Source organism: Alligator mississippiensis, chromosome 4 (assembly GCF_030867095.1).
Source record: "Alligator mississippiensis isolate rAllMis1 chromosome 4, rAllMis1, whole genome shotgun sequence".
Classification (NCBI taxonomy): Eukaryota; Metazoa; Chordata; order Crocodylia; family Alligatoridae; genus Alligator; species Alligator mississippiensis.
In genome coordinates this window covers 118,965,521-118,990,481 of record NC_081827.1, presented here as the reverse complement: position 1 = coordinate 118,990,481, position 24,961 = coordinate 118,965,521, and the positions used below count along the sequence as shown (strand labels likewise).

At 43.8% G+C, this 24,961-nt stretch overlaps 1 protein-coding gene across 1 annotated transcript; it reads right to left on the bottom strand.

The window, feature by feature from the left end:
- Positions 1-471: 471 nt before the first annotated feature.
- Positions 472-20,537, bottom strand: BPGM (bisphosphoglycerate mutase). Its single transcript, XM_014609306.3, has 3 exons — positions 20,410-20,537; positions 17,817-18,467; positions 472-4,316 (listed from the first exon to the last, which is right to left on the bottom strand). The coding sequence occupies exons 2-3, from the start codon at positions 18,415-18,417 to the stop codon at positions 4,135-4,137; spliced, it is 783 nt and encodes a 260-aa protein (XP_014464792.1). The 5' UTR covers positions 18,418-18,467; positions 20,410-20,537; the 3' UTR covers positions 472-4,134.
- Between the last annotated feature and the right edge of the window lie 4,424 nt (positions 20,538-24,961).

Sequence of the window (24,961 nt, the reverse complement as noted above, 5' to 3'; positions counted from 1 at the left end):
CCCTGCCGCTTTTTTTCTGAAAACAGAACTCCACAGGGGGGTTAGATATTTAGAGGAGGGAGAGGGATTGCTTTGTCCAATGAATCCACATGTCCTAGAACCTTCAAAATGATAAGACTTATGAAGTGACCAAAGGCCACAGTAGGTATGAGTTTGCTGCTGTTGGTTTTTGTTTTACTTCTAGAATACTGGGCCCACACAAGAATCTGCATGTGTCATTCTTACCCAAGCCATCCCCATAGTTTCAAGTTGATATGAATTTCCTACTACTAACTTCTTTATTATCAAAGTGAGGCAATGTCCTTGCACTTTAACAATAGCTATTTTTCACTCCAGAATTGGCTGGATCAAGTGACGAAGGTGACATGTAGTAAGCGACAGCTTGATACACACCCTTTTATTTTCCAAATAAATGGGATAAAATAGGACAAGTAAAAAAAAAAAAAAAACCATACACAAGAAAAGCAAAAGTAAAGTTCCATTTCAGGTGAGTTTATTGCATTAGGAACAACTTGCCAGGTCTACAATATTTACAAGTGTTTTCAACCAAATCACAAAACTATTATCCCATGGAATCACACACTTCAAATCCAAAAAAACCCCCCAACAAACCAGACTTAGGGTGCCAGCTTTATAGATACTGAATAATTTACGGAACTGAAGTCAAGGGGAAAAAAAAAAATACGATCTCCCAACCACGGGTTTTTATGACCACCAAGTCTGCCTCTCCCCTACCCCCTTTTGCAAGAGAACCTGCAGATCTAGTACTCTGTCCTTGCTGATGAAAGCTGGCTTCTGTCCTTTTGTGTATCAGGAACTTAGTTGTATTGAATACTAAGAGACCAATGTTACAAGGTGAATGTTACAAGCTCAGTAACTCATAGAATTGGGCCTCCAAGTCAATCCTACAGCTAACTAAAAGGCATCTGAAAGCCACTGGGATGAGGTCCAAGTCTCAGTCTGTTGCTGGCAAAGCTAAAGAGCACACAGTATAAACACTTGGTAAGGTTCAGTCATCAAATGGAGTCACAGCCAGAGCTATGGAAGTCCAACTTTCCAGTGTGTTCCCATTGCCTCTAGACACGAGCACTGCAAGAACAATGTAGCATCTACATACCATGCTGCAGTTCCCTTTTCATTTTCTGCAGCTCTCTCTCAAACAAGTTCTGATCTGACCATTCCCTCCACCACCCCACCACACCTACCTGGCTAGAACTGATGCCAGCAGCTCCTGCATGTTAACTCAGCACTTTCCCTCCTACCCTTCTGCTCTCCCCCAAGGGTCAGGCATTCATAGAACAAGTGCTCCCCCCCAGGAGGACATGAGGCACTGGTATCTAGAGCATAAGAACTGCCATTTACTGGGTCAGACCAAAGATCCATCACAGTGGCAGAGTGGAGTCCTACTGGGTAGGACTACAGTTATTTCCACTATTCCTCTCACGTGCAACCTACAGCATTTCAGCTCTAGCCCTCCTGTACATTATGCAAAAAGCATGGACAAGTCTGACCTTGGAGTGGGTTGGTTTATTTAGCAGAGCTCTGAGTATTACAGTTGAACTACAGCACTTCAAAATTACTTTGTACTCCTGTGGTATTGTTTTATTGTAAACAGCTGTCGGCTGTATTCTGGCCTCAGTCGTGTCCATGCATCCCAATGCAGCCAGTAGGACATGTGTATGTACAGCCAAGGGTAGGGGGGTGACCCTATTTGCAAAACTATACTAATTATTCTCTACAAAATACTATATTTCTTGTAAGCTCTCTCTTTTCCCTCCCCTCATCCCTCTTCATAAGCAGGCACCAAAGTACATCATGCAGATGCAAAACTCTTCTCTTGTTAGAGTTATGGGCAAAACCACTTTAGTGATCAAATTCATCAATGCCTGAGCCCCATTAGTCATCTTAGTGATGGGGCTCCTCCTCATAGCTCTGGCAGGCGTATTTGACTAGACTGTCACAGTGCAGTCAGTGCACTGGCTGCCAGCAACTTCTGAATCTAAAATGATCTTTTTACAACACCATAAATAATCCACACGTAATAGGCAATGTTACCTACAAGTGTCCACAGGTAACTATGGGGAATGGGGACTGATTGCTTTTGATTTTTTTGTTTTGTTTTTTGTTTTCAAAAGAGAAACATTGGCTTAATACAAGTGTAACTTGCCCCCTACTGGCAAGTGCTATTAATAAAACCAAACAAACCAACAAACAACCCAGGTGTCCAAAAGACATTCATGCAAAGGAAGCTTCTCTTCAGGATGTCAGAGTCAACATGCTTTGCTGACACCAGCTATTGCTATACTACAAAAGACTCAAAGTGTATCAGAGCTGTGGTTGCCCAAATGACTAGAGAAGCATGAAGCACTGACATGCTGCTCACATCTTCAGGAGACAGCCCATTTCCAAATACAAATAAAATCTCAGAAGAATTAGCAAGCTGCTCACTGCAAAAAAAGCAATATGTGAAGGGTTTGTTTTTTATTTCAGTGAAAAAGACCAAACACTCAGGGAATTCAGACTCATTACCTCAGAAGCCACAGCCAGGCCACGTTCTGCTTTTGCAAATTGTACAGGCAGTCTCCACTGAAGACTATGCTCAGGGGCAGACTTTGGACTGGTAAAGGTTTACTTACTGGGACAGATTCTGATTTAAAGCTACAACACTTGCACATGTGTCAACAAAGTAAAACTGAATAGTCACAACGTGGAATATACTGTCACTTCTGAATGTAAGAACCACCACCACAATGCTAAATACAAATGATGTAAAGCTGCTTTAAAAAAAGCAAGAGAGACTGCCCAGTGGGGTTGAGAAATTCATAGGACAGAGGGAAATTACTTGAATATTCTTGCCTTTTTTGAGAGACCATAAAAGAAAACTGTAGATATTTCACTGAGCAACATTTCCTCCACCTGCTTGTCATCAAAATCTCTCTGCCTCTGTAAGAAGCAGACCTTGAGAATACCCTGGCAACTGTGCTTGTGGAAATGCTTGTAAAGACTTCATTGTGGAAGCCACTCTAGTCCAGCTTGCTTTAGCTGGGACTGTACATGGCAGGCTCAGTGAGAACAAGGAAACATTCACAGGTGTTGGATTAGACCTCAGTAGAATCAACAGGAGCATTTCTAGCAGTTTTAATGAATCAAGCTCAGCACACCTATTAAGTGTTTAAGCCCTCAAAAAATGCAAGGAGGGATGGAAAGCCAAGTTTAAAGTTCTGCCTAGGCTTTAAACCTCTTTGCGCTATGTGTATGGGCTAGCTTCTGCTGAGCTACAAAACTGAAGCCCTACTACGGATGCCCTGATACAACCCAATAGAATTTAGCTGTACAAGAAGGTTTTGGTAAAGACATGGTGCAGAGGAAGAAAGAGAACATCTCCATGGCAAATTAGCCTATGCCAATGTTTAGCGTATACAAGACACAGCTACGTCCACAAGAAAACCCCACCCAAAACAAACAAACAACTTTGACTTAAGTTCTCCTCCAGGACAATTGCTAGCCTTCAGCCCACAAGGCGATTCTTTGAGCCTGAAAATGAGCTGCTAAAAATAAAGCTGCATCAAACATAGCAGCATTACTGCAATAAGCTCAAGGAAAGGTGTGTGTGTTACATGGATAGGCATCTTAAAAAGAGAGGACTTCCAGCAGACAGTTAATCAGGTGCTTTATTGCCAACACTTACTTTTTTGCAATTTGGGAGAGAATAACACTGGTGAAAGTCAGAGACTAACCCTATAGTGATCCCAGTGCCATGCAGTGCAAGCTACCCATATAAGGCTCTGCTAATACTCATTCCAAACCAGTAACACATCCTCCTACTCCTGCCTTGGGCCTCTCTCAAACTGAGTTTTGAGGCAAATTGTGTAACAATTATATGCTGTTCTAACTATCATCTAGATGAAATCATTAACTCTATTTTCACCCACCTATAACTCTCCCTTCTCCTGTTGAGATCTCAACTCTGATCTTCAAAGGAGACTGGCTAATATCCTTATTTAATACTTAATAATAAGCCCCTCCACTTACACAGCACTTAAAATGAAGTAGTCTGTCAAGTGCAACTTAACACTAACAAAGTATTACTTGTTACCACACACACAGCTGAGGGTCAGCATCTGTAAACACCATTTATTTCTTCTCAGTAGGTATGACTTTCCCTTGATCTTCCACCTTTTTAATGGCAGCCTGGATAGCCTCTTGATCACCCAGGAACTGGTGAGGGCTAAGAGGATGCAGATTTTCATCCAGTTCAAGAAGGACTGGCACACCAGTAGGAAGGGTCACATTAGCTATGTGCTCATCAGAGATACCTGCCAAAGAACAAAGAGACACAGTTAAAACACAGGACAAAACAACCACTTGCATTAAGATTTCCTTAAAGTATCTCTAAAAAAGTTGGACTACGTCACTAGGCTCTCTACCAAGGCAAAATCTAGTTAGCAAAGTAGGGACGAAGCAACGTTGACTCCTTGATGACATTTCTGGCTCAACCCTGGCTCCAGGATATGCCAGTACAATATAGCATGTGTGCTGAGGCCTGTCAGCAGACAGCAGCTTTTAAGGAATTATCTGTCCAGCTGGATCACAGCATGGAGAGGGCAGCACAGGAGCTCACCATACTGGTGAACAAGTTAAGAGGCTGTGACTTGGATGACTACACAGTCCGGTGGGTGGCGAATTGGCTGGAGGGTCGCACCCAGAGAGTCATGGTGGATGGGTCGGCTTCGACCTGGAAGGGTGTGGGTAGTGGGGTCCCGCAGGGCTCAGTCCTTGGACCGATACTCTTTAATGTCTTCATCAGCGACTTGGACGAGGGAGTGAAATGTACTCTGTCCAAGTTTGCAGATGACACAAAGCTATGGGGAGAAGTGGACACGCCGGAGGGCAGGGAACAGCTGCAAGCAGACCTGGACAGGTTGGACAAGTGGGCAGAAAACAACAGAATGCAGTTCAACAAGGAGAAATGTAATGTGCTGCACCTAGGGAGGAAAAATGTCCAGCACACCTACAGCCTAGGGAATGACCTGCTGGGTGGCACAGAGGTGGAAAGGGATCTTGGAGTCCTAGTGGACTCCAGGATGAACACGAGTCGGCAGTGTGACAAAGCCATCAGAAAAGCCAATGGCACTTTATCATGCATCAGCAGATGCATGACAAATAGGTCCAAGGAGGTGATACTTCCCCTCTATCGGGCACTGGTCAGACCGCAGTTGGAGTACTGCGTGCAATTCTGGGCACCACACTTCAAGAAGGATGCGGATAACCTGGAGAGGGTCCAGAGAAGGGCCACTCGTATGGTTAAGGGCCTGCAGACCAAGCCCTATGAGGAGAGACTAGAGAAACTGGACCTTTTCAGCCTCCGCAAGAGAAGGTTGAGAGGCGACCTTGTGGCTGCCTATAAGTTCATCAAGGGGGCACAGAAGGGAATTGGTGAGTATTTATTCACCAAGGCGTCCCCGGGGGTTACAAAAAATAATGGCCACAAGCTAGCAGAGAGCAGATTTAGATTGGACATTAGGAAGAACTTCTTCACAGTTAGAGTGGCCAAGGTCTGGAATGGGCTCCCAAGGGAGGTGGTGCTCTCCCCTACCCTGGGGGTCTTCAAGAGGAGGTTAGATAACCATCTAGCTGGGGTCATCTAGACCCAGCACTATTTCCTGCCTGTGCAGGGGGTCGAACTCGATGATCTATTGAGGTCCCTTTCGGCCCTAACATCTATGAATCTAGGAGCCAGCTATACACCCAGGGGGGATGCACCTCTTGAAAGCACTATGGAAGCAGCAAAGACATGCCACTCTGCCCATGTAAATTCCCAGCAAAATGTATAAAAGTAGTTTCTTCTCTCTTTGGCCTACACAAAGGGGAGTACATCAAGAAAGAGGATCTGCAAAGCACTCCCCACAAACTGCTGAAATCCTGGATAGCCGTCACTAGAGGTCATTACTGGTGGTCGTAATAGACAATTTACCTGAATGCTTCTCAAACACTTAAGAGTCTAACTTTCATTGACTTTCAAACAAGGTCTATATACAGTCCCCTGACAAGCACAGGAGCACCACCAGTGGTGTAATTAGGGGTGACTGCAGCCCTGGGATGCTAACTTAGAGATGCCAGAATGGCAGCCTCCCAGGAAGTCTACACCCGTGTTTCTCAGCCCGCTGGGTCATGACCGAAAAGTGGGTCACAAGAATATATGAAAGGGTTGTGAACGAACTTTAAAGGTGGATCAACAAATAGATTCTCCTTTAAAGGAGAAAAATGTGGGGAAACTGTGACTTTTCCCCTTGCAGGCTGGAACTCTGCCAGCCTGCAAGGGGCTGCTTGAGGTTCCCTGTGCACCCCACATACCACCCCCCTCCCCCAGGGCATAGGGGTGAAGGCAGTGGGTTAGAACTGGTCATCTATGTTTATGAATGGATCCTGGTCAAAAAAGGTTGAGAACCACTGGTGTACACCATGGCAGTGGCAGCAGCTGAGTGAAAGTACTTCCTGCAACTGCTGTAGCACCAGCAGCACCACCACCACACCGCAGCAACCAGGGAGTTTGAGCCCACATGGTATAAAAATCTGACACCCCCCCCCGGTCTCCAGAGCAAAGCAACCCTGTTCTGCACCCTCCACTTTCCCCAATCCTTCAGCAGTTTTGCCCAGGGTTTATGCTCCAAGTGCTGCAGAGAAACAAACTCCCATCTTCTTGCTCCTGTTCTGTGCTTGCTTAGGCCGGACAATGAGTATTAGAGGAGGCTAGGACAGACAGCAGAGCTCCACTCTCAGGATCTCTCTAATCACCCAGGAGGCTAACAGCTGTAAGGGTTTGTCTTTACTTAAATCAAACAAACATTTTTCTCCCAGAAAATAAGGTTGGTTTCGGTTTTTTTTAAAGGGGGGAGGGGGCAGGGGGTAAACTGTTGATGGCTTACTAGATCCTTCCTAAGAACAGAATGTTTTTGAAACACTGGGCTTACAGAAGCAGGTTGCAACTGTAACGCTAGACAGCCTCAATCAATGCAATGCAATCAAGTTTCTAACTAAATTAACAGGAAAGTAGACAAAACAAAAAGCATCTTGTCAGCTGCTCACAAGAAAGAGGGCTCTCCCTGAATACAGGAGTGCAAGCTTAAGCGATTCTCACATCAGGCAGGGCGAGGAACAACATGTAATCACAAGCACAGATAATAGCAGAGCTGTGGCTGCACGGAGGTTGTCATCTACTGGCTACCTGCCTGAGTATTTCCTCAGGGTGCTAGGCTGGTTTTGCAGCCTGAGCTGAATCGGTGCTGCACTGGCGGCACAATTATCAGTACCTAAGCAGCTGCTTTTGGTCCATCATTTGTACACATCTTCCTTGAGGGGCAGTACTCAAGGCTCGACACAGAACTCCAGGTGAGGCCTCATCAGTGCTAAATACAGCAAAGGATCATCTGAGTGTCCATATTTTTTCAGTCTACACATCCCCTAAACCCCATTCATGAAAGTTACTTCTGCTGGAATTTTCAAATGTGCGCGAAGGGAGTATGTGAAAAATAGGACTTGTTTGATAATCTTATACTGGATCAGCTATATAGCTGGGAGAAATGCAAGATGAGTATTTTGGGCTCAAAATGCATTCCAGCTTTCTTGGAAATCTTCCTTAAACCTTGATAAGAGCTTAAATCTCACTTTCAAATATGACATCAATCATTTAGGTGATGCTGAGATTGTTACTAAAGTTGTTGTCTATTGCTGAATCTCAGTGGTGGCAGATGACAAAACAAATAGCAGTGGTCTCAAGTTGCAACAAGAGAAGTTTAGGTTAGATATTAGGAAGAATTTTCTCACTAGAAGGGTAATGAACCACTGGAACGGCTACCCAGAGTCGTGGTGGAATCTCCATCCTGAGAAGCTTTTAAGACCCAGATGACTCATGCCCCCCAGAGTGGTTAATCACTATAGATTGTACTCCATAACAGTATGTTCTATTGTAAAACAGATATAAAATAGTCAAATAAAAGCTAAAGTTTACAAGCTCTAATAAGCAAACCCAAATCAGTTTCTGTCTGCACAGGGACCATGTAAATTTGTGGTTTCAGTGTAAACTAAAGCTCTTGTGAATGCCACATGGATTTATTTGTGAATCTGGTTCTCACACCCAAATTAAGGATGGTGTGCAGCAGGAAAGCTGATGACATAAGCCCTTGCAAGGCACAAAACCCTTTATGCTATCCTATAGGAGAGAGTGAGGTTGCTCCGCAGAAAAGCATAAGAGTTCCTAGGCCTTTTCCACACAGAAGAAGAAATTATGTTGCAGCTCCTGCCAGCAGCTCCAGGAGCTGCCAGGGGAATCATGTTCAGGGTATATACTCAAGGTCAATGTGTTTTTAGCAAGTTTTATTCTTTAAGTTAAAACTTTTAAGGCATATGCCAGGGTGTTTTGTTTTGTATTTAACAGAAAATGATCTCAAATTTACAACAAAACTTAACCTCCAGGCTCTTTAAACACTATAAGCCAACTTCACTACAGATCCAAAGATATGAACCTAAACTACTACCAAGAAATCCACAAAATATTTGGCCCCACATTTAGGAAAGAACAAAGTTCCTGGAATAAGACAGTCATTTGTGAGGCTATCAGAGACTTGTTTAGAATCACCCAACACAGATCAAGTTATAAAGAAACATTTACATAGTCAACAGGTCACTGTCCAAACAAATTTGGCCAGGGACCTGAATGAACACTTCTCCGCAAGAATATGGGAAAATCTTAAATTCCTACAAATGCTTGGGTACATTTTGCATCTTCTGCAAAAAAAATTTAAAAAAAAAATAATAATAATAAATTAAAAATTCCAGCAGTGTGGAAAGTGGTGCCCTGCTGGGGCTTTAATTGGGTAATAACTCAAAAAAAAGTAACATAGTAAACAAAATACCTCATGCTGCATCAGCTAGGTTTTTCTGGATTTTTCATGTTCTGAAACATACCCTGTTTCTTTATATCAGGGGTCAGCAACGCCCGGCATGTGTGCCGAGCACAGCATGCAAGGCCATTTTGCTCAGCATGCCACCTGGGTTCTAGGCAGCTGCTGCCAGCCGCAAAGCCCGGGCTGCTCCCAGCAAGCTGCAAGCAGACTGGGCTCTGTGGTTGGCAGCAGCTACCCAGAGTGTGGGCCAGCTGCAGCCAGGGAGGCTACAAATATCTGCTCCAGGCTCTGGCATCAGCTCCATACCGGCAGGTGCACACGTGCCTCAGAGTAGACAGTGGGGGAGGGCCCTGAGGCAGTACAACCCCAGCCTCTCCCCCACTGCTAGCACAGAGCTGGTGACTGGGCTCCGGAGCCTGGCGCAGCTGTTTGTAGCCAGCCTAGGCTCTGGGCAGCTGCAGCAGGCTCCACAGCCCTGGCATCAGATCCATGTGGGCAGCAACTGCACATGCACCTCAGAGCAGACAGCGGGAGGGCTGTGATGCCTCAGGCCCTATACCCACCATCTGCCCTGAGGCATGCACGCACCCACCAGTATGGAGCTGATGCCGGAGCCCAGAGCAGCTGTTTGCAGTCTCCAAGCTGCAGCCGGCCCAGGCTCTGGTAGCTGCTGCCAACCACAGAGCCCAGGCTTCTTACAGCTAAGCCTGCCTGACTCCCACCTGCTCCAAGCCCAGCTCTGGCCCAGCCCTCCACCAGGATGAGGCTGGCACTGCGAGGAGCACTGCACCTTTTGCAGACTTAGCTGTGCGGGGTGGGTGGATGGTTGGGCTGATGGACTGGCTCTGAGCCGGGGCCTTGGCCAGCTGTGCTGCAGCCCGGGGGGCTGGCTCCCTAGGGAAGCACAGGGGCTCTGGCAGGACCAGGGCATTGTTAGCTTGGACTTTGTCCAGTGGCCCAGGAGCTGGGCTCCATGCACCCGCACAGCTGGTTGTGTGGGTTTGTCTGCCTCCTCTGTCTGGTTCTGTGTGCACACGTTTCTGGTTCTGGATGTGTGCATGTGCGCATGTGTCTGTTCTGGGTGCATTCTGGTTCTCTGTGTGCACGTGTGTGTCTGATTTTCTCTCTGCTCTCCTTTTTCTTTCTCTCTCCTCTTTCTTTTGTCTCTTTTTTCTCTCTCATTGCAACATGCTCAACAGAAAAGGAATACGCAACAAAGGCAACATTTATGATTATTAAACATACTAATATGCAGTGCATCCTACCATGTCCCCCCCCTCCCCCCTGTTTTTCTGGCATGCCGGCACTCCAGCACCTTCCAAGGTAGACACTGGTTTTTTCAGCACTCCAGCCAAAAAACATGGCCTACCCCTGCTTTATATGATGCTCCCCCTGATAATTACAGGTTCATTACCTGACAGAGTTGGAGGTTAAAGGGACAGAAAGAACTTCTACAGAAACACTCAATTGTACTAAATGAAACCAAACAGGTGTTAAAATATTTATTTATTTGTTTGTTTATTTTTTTACAGGGGACACACTACTCATGCCCAATAAATATCCTATTTGCTAACATGTCACTTTTTTGTTGCATATAAAACACAAGGAGAACACTTCAAGCCGATTCAGTAGGACACTGAACAGAAATCAGACCAGAAGATCTTGAACATATGCTACCATGACCATCTCAAGAGTCAGCTAAACCTGCTATCCAGTTACTTCTGATGTTGTAACAGAAGCCAAGTGACCTTTTATTTAAAACTTCTGCACCTGCACTGGCCAGTATTGCAATCCCATCAAAATTCACAGACTAAGAAGGATGAAGCCAGGACAATACCATATTTCCTTGAATATAAGAGAACCCTGAGTAAGATGACCTCCCTCCCCCAATAATGAAGTTCCATATATGAAAAAATTATAAATTTGTCATCATTTTCCAGGTATAGAATTGAATTATTGGAGGTTTGCCTTGCATGTCTCCCTCCCACTACTACAAGGGGGAAATAAACCAGGAGGGTCAAATTGCACCCTTGCCCCACCCCCGCAACTTTTCTCTCCTGCCTCCCCTTCCTCCCCCCTTACCATCAGACTCTGCCCTCAATGAGCATATGCAAGTGAAGAACACATTTGAAATCACTGACCTTGGAATTAAACATAACTATGAATTTTTATATAGTACCCACAAACTTAATTCATCCAGAATTGATACATGCTACATTTTGAAAATGCTGCAAGTTTTAACACAGGTATTCCATAAACACACTTCTAAGTAGCACTTACTTATATATAATACAAACTATGCATGATATTATTAGCCCAAAGCCAAAAGGCTCATGTATTGCCATACAATTCCTTGGGCTGGGCCCCACTAGTCAACAGCGTTGCAAGTTATATTGACCCCGCAGCTTGGCACTGCTCAGTATGAGTGTGCACTTCAGATACCCCCCCCAAAGGAGCCATGTGCTAATTAGCCCCCTCTCATGATTGGAACTGGGTGTTCTTGGAATGAACCCTGGGATCCTTCAAAACTTACATGCAGGTGAGGCATAGGGCAGCCTGGCCTAGCTCCACCTCATGGAGGGCAAGGCCACACTAATCATATGCAACAGGCTGAGAGAGGGGGTGACAAAGAGATTCCAGGGGAACTGTTTGTGGTCACTTTTGGTGATGTTTGCCAGGCATTTAAGGCTAGTGAAGAATCAGGAATTATTAAAAGTGGGAAAGAAAAAGGCGCAGCGCAGCTGTGGGAGTGCAGAGGAAGTTTAAATGTATTCAATATGGTGGCTCACCATGACTTTATAAAGAGTCAGCGTTAAGAAGGACTGAGCACAAGGGGCAGCAGCATCAAGCATCTTATTTAGATGGGCTGCACTAACCCATCTTTGTGGTAGGTTCCCATCTGCATGTTTGTCCAATATGGGCTATGTGTTTTATAGTCAAGTTCCACATTGGAGACATTTAATCAACTTCACAGTTGGCTTCTATTGCTGAGCACATGCTGCTTTTGGCAGCAGTTTTACAGTGGACAATGTATTTTATCAGGTTTCCTTGTATGCCAATGTAAGATGAGTGGCTTTTTTCCCCTCATGCTGATTGGGGGAGGCTCATCTTGTATTCCAGTTAATATGGTAGTTGGATTTTAGCCTTCTGAGGCACTACAGGAAGTAGCACTGGTAATTCAATAGATAACACTCTTCCCTCCAAGTCTATTTCATATTAGCCTCAGCATAGTGTCCCTGGAGGTTCCGTCTTCCAGAGCAAGTCCCAAAGCAAATATTCTTCCTACTTGTGGTCACAAGAGGTCCCAAAAGCATTCAAAAAGTGGGGAGGAAAAAGAAAGGGGTATCCACCCCAGAATCTTAGATAAATTTCAACTTGGATTGTGGCAGTCCTACCTACCAAAATTCCTCTTGCAGTTTCAAATGAACATCTCTATGTCCCATCATATGGTGTTCTTGTGTGGTATCAAATAGCTGCTACAGTCCACTACAACAGCAACTCCATACAAAATTGGTACAGCATTTTTAAATAAGTTACTCACACTTTTCATTCTAAGGTTTTATCAGGCATACTGTCCAAGCTTATTTATGCATATTATTGAATCTGATCTACTACCAAACAAATGTGATCCCACAATTATGTGCATTTTTACTTCAACGGTTTGTGTCAGTATTCTCCTGCAGTTAAGCTCATAATTTCACTCCCATAAAGATCAACCCTCACTGTACAAGCTAAAGACACACTTCTTGATCAGATGCCAGCCTCAGCTGTGCATTATTAAAGAGCTATGAAGGATTCAATCATTTGTCAGGAAAGCTGAGGATTCCCTCAACATGGGAACAAGACTCAGAGACCTTGTTGATGAAGCCAAAGCTGCTATTGGAACAGAAGTTCCACCAACCTTTCTTTGACAATCAGCTAACACAAATTACTGCCCCGAAATATTTAACAACTAGAATGCAGAGTAGATTCACATCCTCTGGTACTTGATTTCTGGCCTTCTAAACTAAACTAAGTTTCAAAAGTCAGCTGACCTTCCCCCTTTCTCATCTGTTCCCAATAAGCAATTTGCATGTTTAAAAAAAAAAAAAAAAAACCCCAAAAAACCATGAGGCCACTGTACTAGGATATAAACAGATGTCATCAAATGTGTGACAAACAGCCTATCCACTTAATTGGGAAAAACACGTCTCCCCTTGTCCTGCATTGGGCCGTGGCCTGATGCTGCATGATGACAGATGACATGTTCCCCACTTACAGAGACATGCCTCAGACTCCTTGGGAGGCCTATGCAAGAGAGCAATGCTGGAGTTTCCCCACTTAGAGATGCCCTGGAGATTGCCCAAGGCATGTCTCTATAAGAGAGGAAATCCGAACAGTGGATCCTGGGTCTTAAGGGGCCCGATTGTGCGTGGGAATTCCTGGGGCATGCAGGATTGGGCACGGGCGCTTCAAGCCCTAGGAATGCCTGCGTGGGGAAGCTGGAGACCACAGGCAGCTCCAGGCTGACTGTGCTCTCCCACCATAAACCTAACAAACATCTGCAGCAATAAAGCAGCACAAATTGGTACCACTTATGTCACAGCCACAAATTTTGGGAATTTGTGGCATAACAAGGGGTATGGATATCCATTTGCTTGGCCCACACAGAAAAGAAAGCCCAGCAAAACTAAGGGAGGAATCTCATGCATTTAGCCATGGTTCACACAGAATATATATTCCCTTCCCTCACTGGAGCATTTTGGCACCATTAAGATAGCAGCTTCAACTCCAGATGACAGCAAAAAATCCAAATGTAAAAAAGGTGCCACTCTCCACGGGGGAAAGAAGAAAAAGGATGTGTAAGGAAGGGATGCATAATTCCCCTGAAAAAGGACCTCAACAAGATAACAGCTTGGGGTGGCAGTCTACTTCTGAGACTATTTTCATTGCAACAGCAGAACTATCTCCAGGAAGACGGGCTAGACCAACTGGCAATTTTGCAGTAGGGTGCTTACAGAAGGGTCTCAAAGTGCCAAGCGTCAGGAAAAAGTTACAGCTGGTTCCCTTTCAGAAGGATTTCAGACAATCTCCTTGTGCATCCCAATCCTGCAGTTGGGCAGTTCAGAAAATTCAGTGTTTGGCATCTCAGACTGTCACATTAAGCTATTAAACTGCAGCTTTATTCAAAAGATTCTTTGTTGACATCTACGGTAGTTAAACAGTTCTCAATGTCTCCACTGCATCTTAGCCACTCATTAAATTTCTATGTTTTCAGGTCCGTCTCCCCACCCCTAAAGTCAGATGACATACATATGTGGCTGCTGATATTGTTTTTATTTGGAGCACAGTAGTGCATAGCAGACTCCAGTCACAAATTATCACTACACAGTGTAAAAATGACTGGGGATAGGAGTGGAATGGATGGGGGGAGGAAGCAGGCGGTGGGGGCAGAAGTTGCAAGGTGAGGTCACAGCAGGAGACTTCAACAAGCAAGCACAGAACAACTACATGGGGGGGGGAGGGGGAGGGAAGGAAGGGAAGGCTTTCAAAAGGCACAAATGGGCCAACCCCTCCTGATGTAACCAGGGCAGCAAGATGTGCACATCTGTTGGGCCTGGGAAAGGTGTCCCACTAGCAGTTCTGAGGTCCTCTAACACCACTACTACATATCAAATCACCTCAACATGCTGCCAGGGGCATATACTCCACAGACTGATTAGCAAACCTCATCTATTCATGCCCGGCAAATTTTATTCCTATTGTCTATCCCCTCCCTCTACTTTTCATTACTGGTCAAGAATGGGCCCCATTTACCTTTGCCCCACTTCAAGTGGACTATATACAGGATTATACACACGTCCTTATTGAAGGGTTGTAGAAATAAGAGGTTCTGGACAAGACAGAATATTCTGGGCAAAAAAAAAAAAAAAAATATATATATATATACATACATACATACACACACATACATACACATACATATATATATATACACACACACACACACACACACACACACACACACACACACACATACACCTGTCCATAGGAGTTCTCACTGTGCAGGAGTTCCTTTCATCCTAAAATGCATGCAGAAGTAACATTCAAATGAAGGGGGCGGAGGGTAAAATAATAATTTTGCATGGAAATCATGACAGATCTTTCAGACATTGTAACACACCCTGTTTATACCTATTCATAGAGCTGGGGAAAAAAAAAAAGACAAGACAATACCACACACAATCAAAGTCTTCTTAGCCCAAATGATCTGCTGCTCCAGTGAACGTGTGTGTGTGGTTTTCAAGCTATCTTCAAATTAATTATAATAAGGGCAATATTTATATGAAATTAATTACTGGCCTTGTTTCAAAAACAGCTGTGTTTCAAAGAGATTTCCAAAGGAGTCAATTAAAGTTTCTCTCCAAAACAACTAGCTAAGTAGTTACTTTATCACAGTATGTTAGTCAGGTCTTACTGCCATTCTAAGCCTTCTGGTTTAAATCTAGATACATACGACTGATTTTTAACAACTAAGGCTACAGCTAATCAATATGGCAAGACATTCAGGAATGGGCACTTATTTTTGATGCCCTGCTTGGGTACTGTGAGCCTGATTTTTGGAAGTGCCAAGACACAACTCTAGCCGAAGCTGACTGGAACTGAAGGTTCACAACAACCATGAAAACAAACAAACAAACAAAAATATCAAGATACTCAAGCTGGTCACCCAAAAAGCCAGTGGCCAAAGTATCTGCCTATATAACCACTGATCTATCACTTTAAATCAGGCAAAACTCCAGCTAGGAAGAATCTCCAAAATTTTCAGGCAAATCAGCACCTTGGAGGATAAGGTCTCCACCAGACCTATGATTTACTGCAGTTTGCCTAAAAACACATTTCAGTTTTAGATCTGGAAGCCTCACATCATCAAGCTCATCTGCATGGTTCCAGTGACAAAGAAGCCAGAACATACCTGAACAGAACAGCAGAGAATTACATGTGCAGGGCAGCAGAAGGCAGGAAAGCAGCTGTCAGCTGGCATAACAGCTATGGAACTGGGCACTGTACCAATATTTCAGTGTATGGAATCCACTAAAGGGAGGCGATATACCATGGTACACACAAGAGATGCAACTCCATGGGCATATCTACATATGCACTTTACTGCACAGTAGACTAATTTACTGTACAGTAAAGCATCACCGCCTACATGTGCGCAGCAACTGGACTGATGTAGACTAATTTACAGCAATGTCAGATAGTCCCACCAGATACAGGGACTATCCAACAGCAGAGTAAATTACTGTGCTTAAATACACATGTAGATAGTGACATCGGAAAAAGTTTACTCTGGCTCAAATTGCACCGGAGCTTATTCAACCACACTAATTGAACGTGTAGATGTGTCCTATATTCCAGTTACTTCACCCCTTAAGGACTATGTACAGCTATTATAAACTTAGACCAGTCCCTAAAGCACCCTAACTTTTGTTGGGAATTGGGCATCTGTAGCTTCAAAAATCAAGGTGCTGTAATCAGCTGTCACAGCCCTGAGAGCTGCAGCAAGTAATTCTTGGAGGTAGCCAAACCATACAAGCTTTAAAATGGGTGTCAAACCAATTACAAATGTTACCTATTCTAAGTGTGGTTAAACCTGTATTTAATGTGGTTAAAATAATGCAGGAATTGTAGTCGGCTTGCAATGCGTCACCCCTGAAAGAGAGGCTTGTCTGGCATATGGCTGTTTTCCTGGAACAGGTTCAACCCAGTTGTAAGGAGACAGGGTGCTGTGCCATATGGGCAAAGCACACCATCTTTATTAATGCAACTGATTTCCCTTCAGTGTAGTGTGACATCCCCAAAGATGCTGCTCTAAGTGTTCGGCATGCATTTCCTCCATGAACTTTATCCCTGCCAAAGCAACAGCTGCCCAGATTGTCCCAGAATGCCCCAGTATGAGTAGTGTTCAATAGATGCACATTTGTTCTTTGATTCAAGATAGCTACTGTGTAACACTTCATAGAATGAGCCAGGGTGATCACATCTCTAACAGAACACAATATCACAGTTAAAAATGGTGCTACAGGCAAAAGCTAAATTAGTAATTGAAAAACTGGAAGACATGTTATATTAAATTGAGGAAGACAAACTTGGAGCCAAGGCTGTAAAAATAAGATCTGTCCCAAAACTGACAACAGCCTAAGGAATACTATTAACTCACCCTTTTTCAGACCCCGAAGGAATCAGTAAAACTATACAGGATTCAGAATGTATCTGTTCAGTGCCATGCACTCTCTAGACAGGAAAGGAGATAATGTGCCTATGTAGATTTGCAGGGCTTAACAAACTTCTGTCTGACATAGCATGTGAGCACTGCAGTGGCTTTTTAATCGTGACTTAATTAAGAAACAAATCTTATTTGTTGCCATGGTGTGCAACTTCCTTTGCATTCCTACCACATACACTTCAAAAGCCAAGCATTTGACTTAAACTGGGATAAAAATATCAAGGTATAATATCTGGGTATTTCAACAACCACACCATAGTTGGCAACAGCCACATGGCTAAATTCTGACCCCAAGTACATTGGTATCTATCCAGAATAACCCAATTCATCCAAATATATACCAATACAGAAGAGATCCAAAACTGAGATTAAAGAGACAACTTCCATGCCACCATTCTTCTTAATGTCCTATTTTTGCTCCTGGAGATCAAGCTAAAAAACACACTGCTCTTATATAATGCAAATATTAAAAGCTACTACTTTCATAGTTAGTGAAGGATGCATAGGGCAAAAATAAGGTTGACATCTAGTAAAAAAGTTACGTTGTTAACAAAGTTGGCTCACAGCTCATGGGCTGATACAACTCAAGAACAAATTATTTTTACTTACTGAAGCACACTTGAAAGAGACAGCAAGATCCTTACCTTCCAAATGCTTGAGCAGGGCCCTAGCACTGTTCCCATGAGCAGATATGAGGATCGTTTTGCCACTTTTCAGTTCCGGCACTATCTTTTCATTCCAGTAGGGAAGGAGTCTAAGAAGCACCTCTTTCAAGCTTTCAGCCCTTGGAAGCTTGTCCTCCGGAACATCACAGGACTTATATCGGCGATCATTATAAATCTCATTGTAGTAAGGATGAGATTCCGTTATGGGAGGTGGAGCAACATCATAGCTTCTTCTCCAGATCTTCACTTGCTCTTCCCCATGGTTCAAAGCCATCTCTGCTCTGTTGAGACCTATCAGTGCGCCATAGTGGCGTTCATTCAGCCGCCATGATTTCTGAACAGGGACCCATTCCTGACCCATTTCTTCTAGCACCAGACAAGCAGTCTGAATAGAACGAGTTAGGATGGATGTAAACACAAGGTCAAACTCAAAACCCAGGGATTTGAGATGTTTCCCACAGTTCTGAGCTTCCTTTATCCCATCACTGCTCAGCTTCTGATCCACCCAGCTGCAAAAGCGGTTCTCCTTGTTCCAGGCTCCCTCCCCATGTCTTAACAGCACAAGTTTGTACTTTGTCATTTTGACCACTGCACAGCTTGCGACTGGTCTGGCATTTAATGATGACACATCTAGACAGAGATGAGACATACAATGAGGACATCAAATCAGTCCATTATGCAATGTGTTACAATGGGAAACTTAGCATTAGACATCTGCTGGTGTAACGATCTGCTACAATTTATTTTGGGCCCTTTGAATGTTGTGGCCTCTGAAATAAGTTCTTTATAACTTTAGTACCACCTCATCCTCAGCTTTGAGCTCCTTCTACAATATTTAATAAAAATATAACCACCCTCCTACTTTTAGAGCATACTTTTTCTACACAACCTGTAACTGTTAGGCTAACCAGGTCATAGTAACATAGTGCTTAGGGTCAGAAGGAACCTAAACAGATCATCAGGTCTGACCCCCATATGCTGTTATATGCTTATTAAAGCTTCAGAAATACAAACCGTCCTACTCTGCTGTGCTCCTTCAAACCCTTAAACAATGCAGCCCTGGTCTACATATCTGATTTTGCTTAATCACATGTGCCCCAAGACACCTCTTTATTGCCACTTATGCCAATATCCATGTCCTGTTCTCCACCACGGCCCCTAGGGAGCCCTTCATGCTCCCTTGTCCATAGTTACCTGTATACATGATGCCGTCCCCATCCCTTTCCCCACAAACCCCCTCTGCATTTCAGTTCAGCATTAATGCTAAGAGAAGCCCAAGCTACAAGCTGACAATATAAAACATTTTCTCTTCTAAAAATGCCACAGGAGACCCTTGGATTTATTACTTCCTCTCCTTGATTTTCAACTATGTCTCACTTTCTGTGGGTCCACAGATTGGACTGCAAGACCTTCAGAATAGGGATCATAGTTCCGTGTAGAGCAGAAAGCATATTTTCTGCCCTTAAACTAATCAAGATATTTTCAAGTTTTTTCTCTGTCCATCTGTTGCCTAATCTAGAGGTTCCCAACCTCCAGGCCGCAGCCCAGTACCGGGCCACGAAGGATTGGCTGCCAGGCCACAGGAGGGTTGGTTGCCAGACCAGAACTCTGAAAGTGATCGGCATACTGTGGACCGGCAGCCAATCCTTTTTTATACTCAGCCAGTCACTTCTGGCCTGCAGTATGCTGGTCCACAATTTGCTGGTCTGTGGTTTGCCAGTCCATGGTCTGAAAAGGTTGTGGCCTAATTCACAGAAGACTCATCTTCAGGGAAATTTGGACTAGGCTAAGAGACTACTATTTTCTAAAGCAGCCATATATTTTGGGATGTCCAATCTGATACCCCATTTTCAAAGATGCTGACACCTGTCACTTCCATTAGCACCAATTAGAATTTTGAGTGCTTAGCCTCTGAGCACCTTGCACTGGGAAACCAAAATAAAGTCTTCTAGCCACTTCTGACCTTACAGAAAGTTCATTCAGCCCTGCTAGGATCCAGATTTATGACTACAAATTGCAAGGCAGGCATTTACTATGCTAAGTCATCTCCTCTGAGATCTCAATGTTTTTAGAAAAGGAAGTCTTACAACTCACTTTAGGCTCTAAAGACAGAAAGTACTTTGTTTTCAAAGGTTTCTGCTGACCGGTACTAGGTTCTCCCCACAGCAAAATATCATGCAAGTTTCATCATAATATCATAAGCAGACCTAGTTTATACAGATCCTTCAGACATACAATCCATTGTACCTGAACAATGAATTAATGGACTGATTTGCAGGACCAAAGTCAGGCTTGATATAAACAAGAGGGCAATGAGAGTTGCACCTACTTTTACCAGGTTTAAAGTGGGCACTATGGGCCTCAACATGAGCCAACCAAAGACCCACTGAGAGCTAAATGCATTCCTGGTATAGCTATGGACCTCAGGACAATTATATTCCAAATGAACTTGGACCAATATTCCCAAAATATTTGAAAACCGAAGGGCAGTGATGCAATTCCTAGAAACCAGCTCAACCACTGCAATATTTAGCTAGCAACTTTCAAAGAAATGTGTGGAAATTATACTTACCTTAACTACTGTAAATGGATTCAACCTGCACAAACCCCAGGCACAGAGACTGGAGTGGCTGTGAAGAGTGTAGCAGCCTCTGTATATACAGCTACCTGCAAGAAGAGAGAAAGTGAGCATGGGTTTTAGTATAAGAAGAAACCATGCTGATGGATTGATGGACAGCCCTGCTATCACCTGTTCTCAGATCTTTAAGAACAAATGACCACCCCTGCATAGGCAGCAAAAGCCAGACTGCCTCATCCCAGTAAGATGTATAGCTATACATCCTGCATTCCAGAAGAAAAAAAAAGCTTTGCTTCCCCAATGATCCCAACTCTTTCCCTCCAGGAACTTGCTTTGATACCATAGCAAAATGAACACAAGAACTTAATAAATACATATATAGATACATGAGAGGCAAAGTCTATGCCCTGAAATTCTTGGAAGACTAGGGAGCTAAGACATACAAAGCCTAAAGAAAATACTGCCAATGCAAAGATCAGTAAAGAATGGTTTTGCAGGAGGAGGAAAACATGAAAGCTACCTCTAGCATAGAAGCAGCATGGAAAAAGGGGCAGAGGGTGGGGTAAAGTACAAGCAGTAATTGGGGTAAGGAGAATGAAACTGCAATGTAAGGGTGTAGCTACACCTTACACGAGAAGTTTGCTGTCCTATTTTATTACAGACTCACATCTATTCAAGAACAAAATAAAGGTCAGACTTGAGAAGCCTGATTTTTGCTCCAAAAGGCCAAGATTAGCTAGGAAGGCCAATAAAGGAGAGTGATACAGCTGAGACAACAGAAAAAGTCCTATCTTAGGGCTGATATCATGTAGCCTAAAGGGAGAGGAAGAAAGGAGATGGACTTCAGGGCAGTGGGTTACAGCACTCGAGGTAGAAAAAAACAACCAGAAAATAGACTAAGATTACAGTACTGGGTACAAAGAGTAAGGAATGGATTTTGAGAGAATGTTGGGTAGTAAGAGGGTGGGATGGAAGGGAAGACCCAACAGTTCATAGCATAAACCTAGATATGGGAAATGAAAGATAAAGAAGAACCAAAATCTAAACCAGTGGTTCTCAACCTTTTTAGACTCCAGGAACCCCTCAGAAAATACCAGCTCTTAGCTTCCACTTGTTTTTAACTACAGAAAAATAATAAAGCAATTCTTCTAAGGCAAATAACTCAGAAAGACCACAACAGGTCAACATTTTTGAAACCATGAATTCTTGTTTGATATCTTGAGGTTTATATCTTGTGAATCACATGTAGGTGTTTGCACACCTAACATTGTTAATATAGTGCAGCACCTTCAAAAGGATTTTGCAACACTGTAGGGTGCTACAGGACTCTGTTTGAAAGCCACAGACCTAAATTTTTGAAGATCACCTCCCAGGTCTCGAAGAACTGACTTCCCTAGCTTTTTAGCATTGGCATCTTTCCATGTGGGTTCAGAAGGATAAAGTCATCATTTGTCTCTTAAAGGAGAAGCATTGACCACATCTCTGAGTGAAGCAGGCAACACCACAGCTGAGAAGTGGGTGAGTGACAGATGGCTCAGAGGACACCAACCGCTTCTGTACACCTGCTGCTTGTTCAGATACCATTCCCTCCCCATTATGAGCCACAATGAGAAAAAACAAACAGTTAACAGTTTGTGTCCTACAGGGTGCAATCAAAACCATCCATCCAGTGTGCAAGCAAAATTCTACCCTCATGACATAAGGACAGGCCATTGCCTTTGCACAGCATGTGTTTCTGTGCCTGCATTGATCTGGTTTGGAAGAACAGATGAACAATTTGTGCAGCTGTCCCACTTCACCCACATCTGAACACAGTTGAATCAGTGGGCCAGAAAGAGTCTTACCATGTCTGACTTGCTAGTACTTTACGTAAACTTAACTTTAGAATCAAAGAAAAATAGGGCTGGAAGGTATCTCAGGAAGACATCTAGTTCAGCCTCTTGCTCAAGACAAGGCTATCTATCCCTGACTAAACCATCCCAACCAAGTATGTCTAACCTCCTCTTAAAAGCTTCTAAGCATGGAAATTCCACAACCTCTCTAGGTAGCTTGTCCCTCCACCCTCACAGATCGAAAGTTCTTCCTAATATCCAACCTAAATTTCCACCAATGCACTTTAAGACCATTGCTCTTTGTCCTGTCCCCCCTGCCCGTCAAAGCCTGAGGATAGTCTGTATCAATGGCTCAACTTTTTTTTTTTTGGACTCGAGGCAGCCTTCCATAACTTTCTGAACTGAGTGCCCAAAATTCCAAAAACTAATGTATTACCTACCTCCTTATGCAAGAGCTGGGCTTGGGCAAACAGGGATAAGCCTGAGCCTGGCTTATCTTCTTAGCTTACTTACTTATCTCCTCAAACCTCACTGCACCCTTCAAAGGATCTGGGGTGTATCAGACTGTCCTGGGTTAAGAATCATTGGTATATTACTATCCTCTTTATAATCACTTTTCAGTTATTTGAAGACTACTATCAACTCCAGCATCCCAGTCTTCTCAGATCAAATTATCCTATTTTTTTCCACTTTTCCTCATAACTCCTGTCTCACAGATCTCTAACTATTTTTGTTGCTGTCTGATGTATTCTAATTTGTACATGTCTTTCTTGTAGGGTGGTGCTCAACACTTGATGCAGTAATTCCAGGTGAGGCCTCATCAGTGCTAAATACAGCAAAGGAGCACTTCCCTTGACTTGCAAGAGACACTCCAGTTAATACAACCCAGTATGCTATAAACGTTTTTTTATTTTTTTTCACAAAAAGAGCATGCTGTTGGCTCATTAAGCTTGCACTAAATCCCCCAGATTTCCCTCTGCCTTACTGCGACATAGCCAGTCATTCCCTGTTCTGTATCTGTGCATGCATTTCTTCTGTTCTAAGTGCAGGACTTCGCACTTACCCTTGTAGAATTTCATTTGATTAATTTTGGACCCTGTTTCCACTTTATCAAGGTCATTCTGAATCCTATCCCTACCCTCCATCGTGTCTGCACCTCCACCCAGCTTGATCTCACCTGCAAAGCTGCTAAGAATGCAGTCCATCCTTCATAACATTAACGAAGATATTAAACCTTCATGAAAACTGCTGTGCTCTGCCCAGTCATATCACATAGAGAACAGTGTCTGTAAGCTGAACAAAACTGCAGTTTCTATCTCTGTAGAATATTATCTTCTTGCTCTCGTATTTTAAAAATCCCCTGAATTACTTCCCATAAAGACATGCAAACTTAACGCAAGGGTGCACTATTTTAACCCGTCTTTTGCATGCACGTGCACACCCACCACCAAAACATGAAACCTTCACGTTCATAGACAAATAAGATCAGAAACATAGAAAATGAAGGTTGGACGGGACCTCAAGAGGCCACCTAGCCCAAGGTCCTGCTCAAAGCAGGACCTTCCCCAACTATCTCATCCCAGCCAAGGCTTTGTCTAGGCAGGTCTTAAAAGCCTCTAAGGATGGAGGTTCCAGCACCTCCCTGGGTAGCCTGCTCCGGTGCTTCACTACCCTCCTGGTAAGAAAGTTTTTCTAATATAACCTAAACTTCCCTTGCTGAAACTTGAGACCATCGCTCCTTGTTCTGTCATCTGCCACCACTGAGATTCAGTAATAATTTCAACAGCACCCAAGCCTGCTGACAGATGTGGGGGAAAAAAAAAAAAACAAAAACCCAAAAACATACTTTACCAGAAGCAGCAGCAAAATAGTTCAACTGGCTCCACAGCATCTGTATAGATCACAGGCTTCAGCAGGGCGTTTGGGTGCTTTTATCTAATAGCTGACTCAATCAGCTATTAGATGAAAGCACCAAAATAGTCCCATAGAGGCACCCGATCTATACAGACTTTGGGCAAGCCGGGTCAAACTGAAGTGATGCCTCTTCTGGGCATGTACTGGGCTCAGGGCAGGGGCATACCGAGTTTAAAGCACTTTGTTTTCTACATCTGTAAGCATCCTAAATGATGCATATCATACTTGAAAGTGAGGTTTAAGTTCTTATCAGGGCTTTACAACAATCTCCAAGGAAGTTGGGATGTCTTTTGAGCCTAAAAGCGCATCTCACATTTCTCCCAGCTATATAGCTGATCCAGTATAAGATATTAATAAACAAGTCCCATTTCTCACATACTCCTCTCACACATTTCAAATCCTGGCATAAGTAGCTTTCATGAGTGGGGTTTAGGGGATGCCTAGACGGAAAAATGATGGGCACTCAGGTGATCCTTTGCTGTATTCAGCACTGATGAGGCCTCACCTGAAGGTCTGTATCAAGCCTTGAGCACTGCCCCTCAAGAAAGACCCACAGAAACGATGGACCCAAGGCAGATGGCTCACGTACTGATAATGGGGTCACCAGGGCAGCACCAATTCAGCTCAGGCTACAAAACCAGCCTAGGACCCTGAGGAAATAGTCAGGCAGGTAGGTAGCCAACGGGTGCCAATGCCTGTGCAGCCACCTCTCCACCGGTATCCGCCTGTCTACACAACCTGCAGCGGAGACGCTTTGGGAGTCACTTGCCTCAACGATTCTCCGTCCCCGGATGCTACGT

Bases quoted from the DNA above. Each gene is read 5' to 3' on its own strand.
- BPGM (XM_014609306.3), bottom strand. From the start codon at position 18,417: ATGACAAAGTACAAACTTGTGCTGTTAAGACATGGGGAGGGAGCCTGG. The intron at 4,317-17,816 runs GTAAGGATCTTG...GTTCTTTGGCAG, and splicing joins CCTGCTCAAGCATTTGGAAG to GTATCTCTGATGAGCACATA.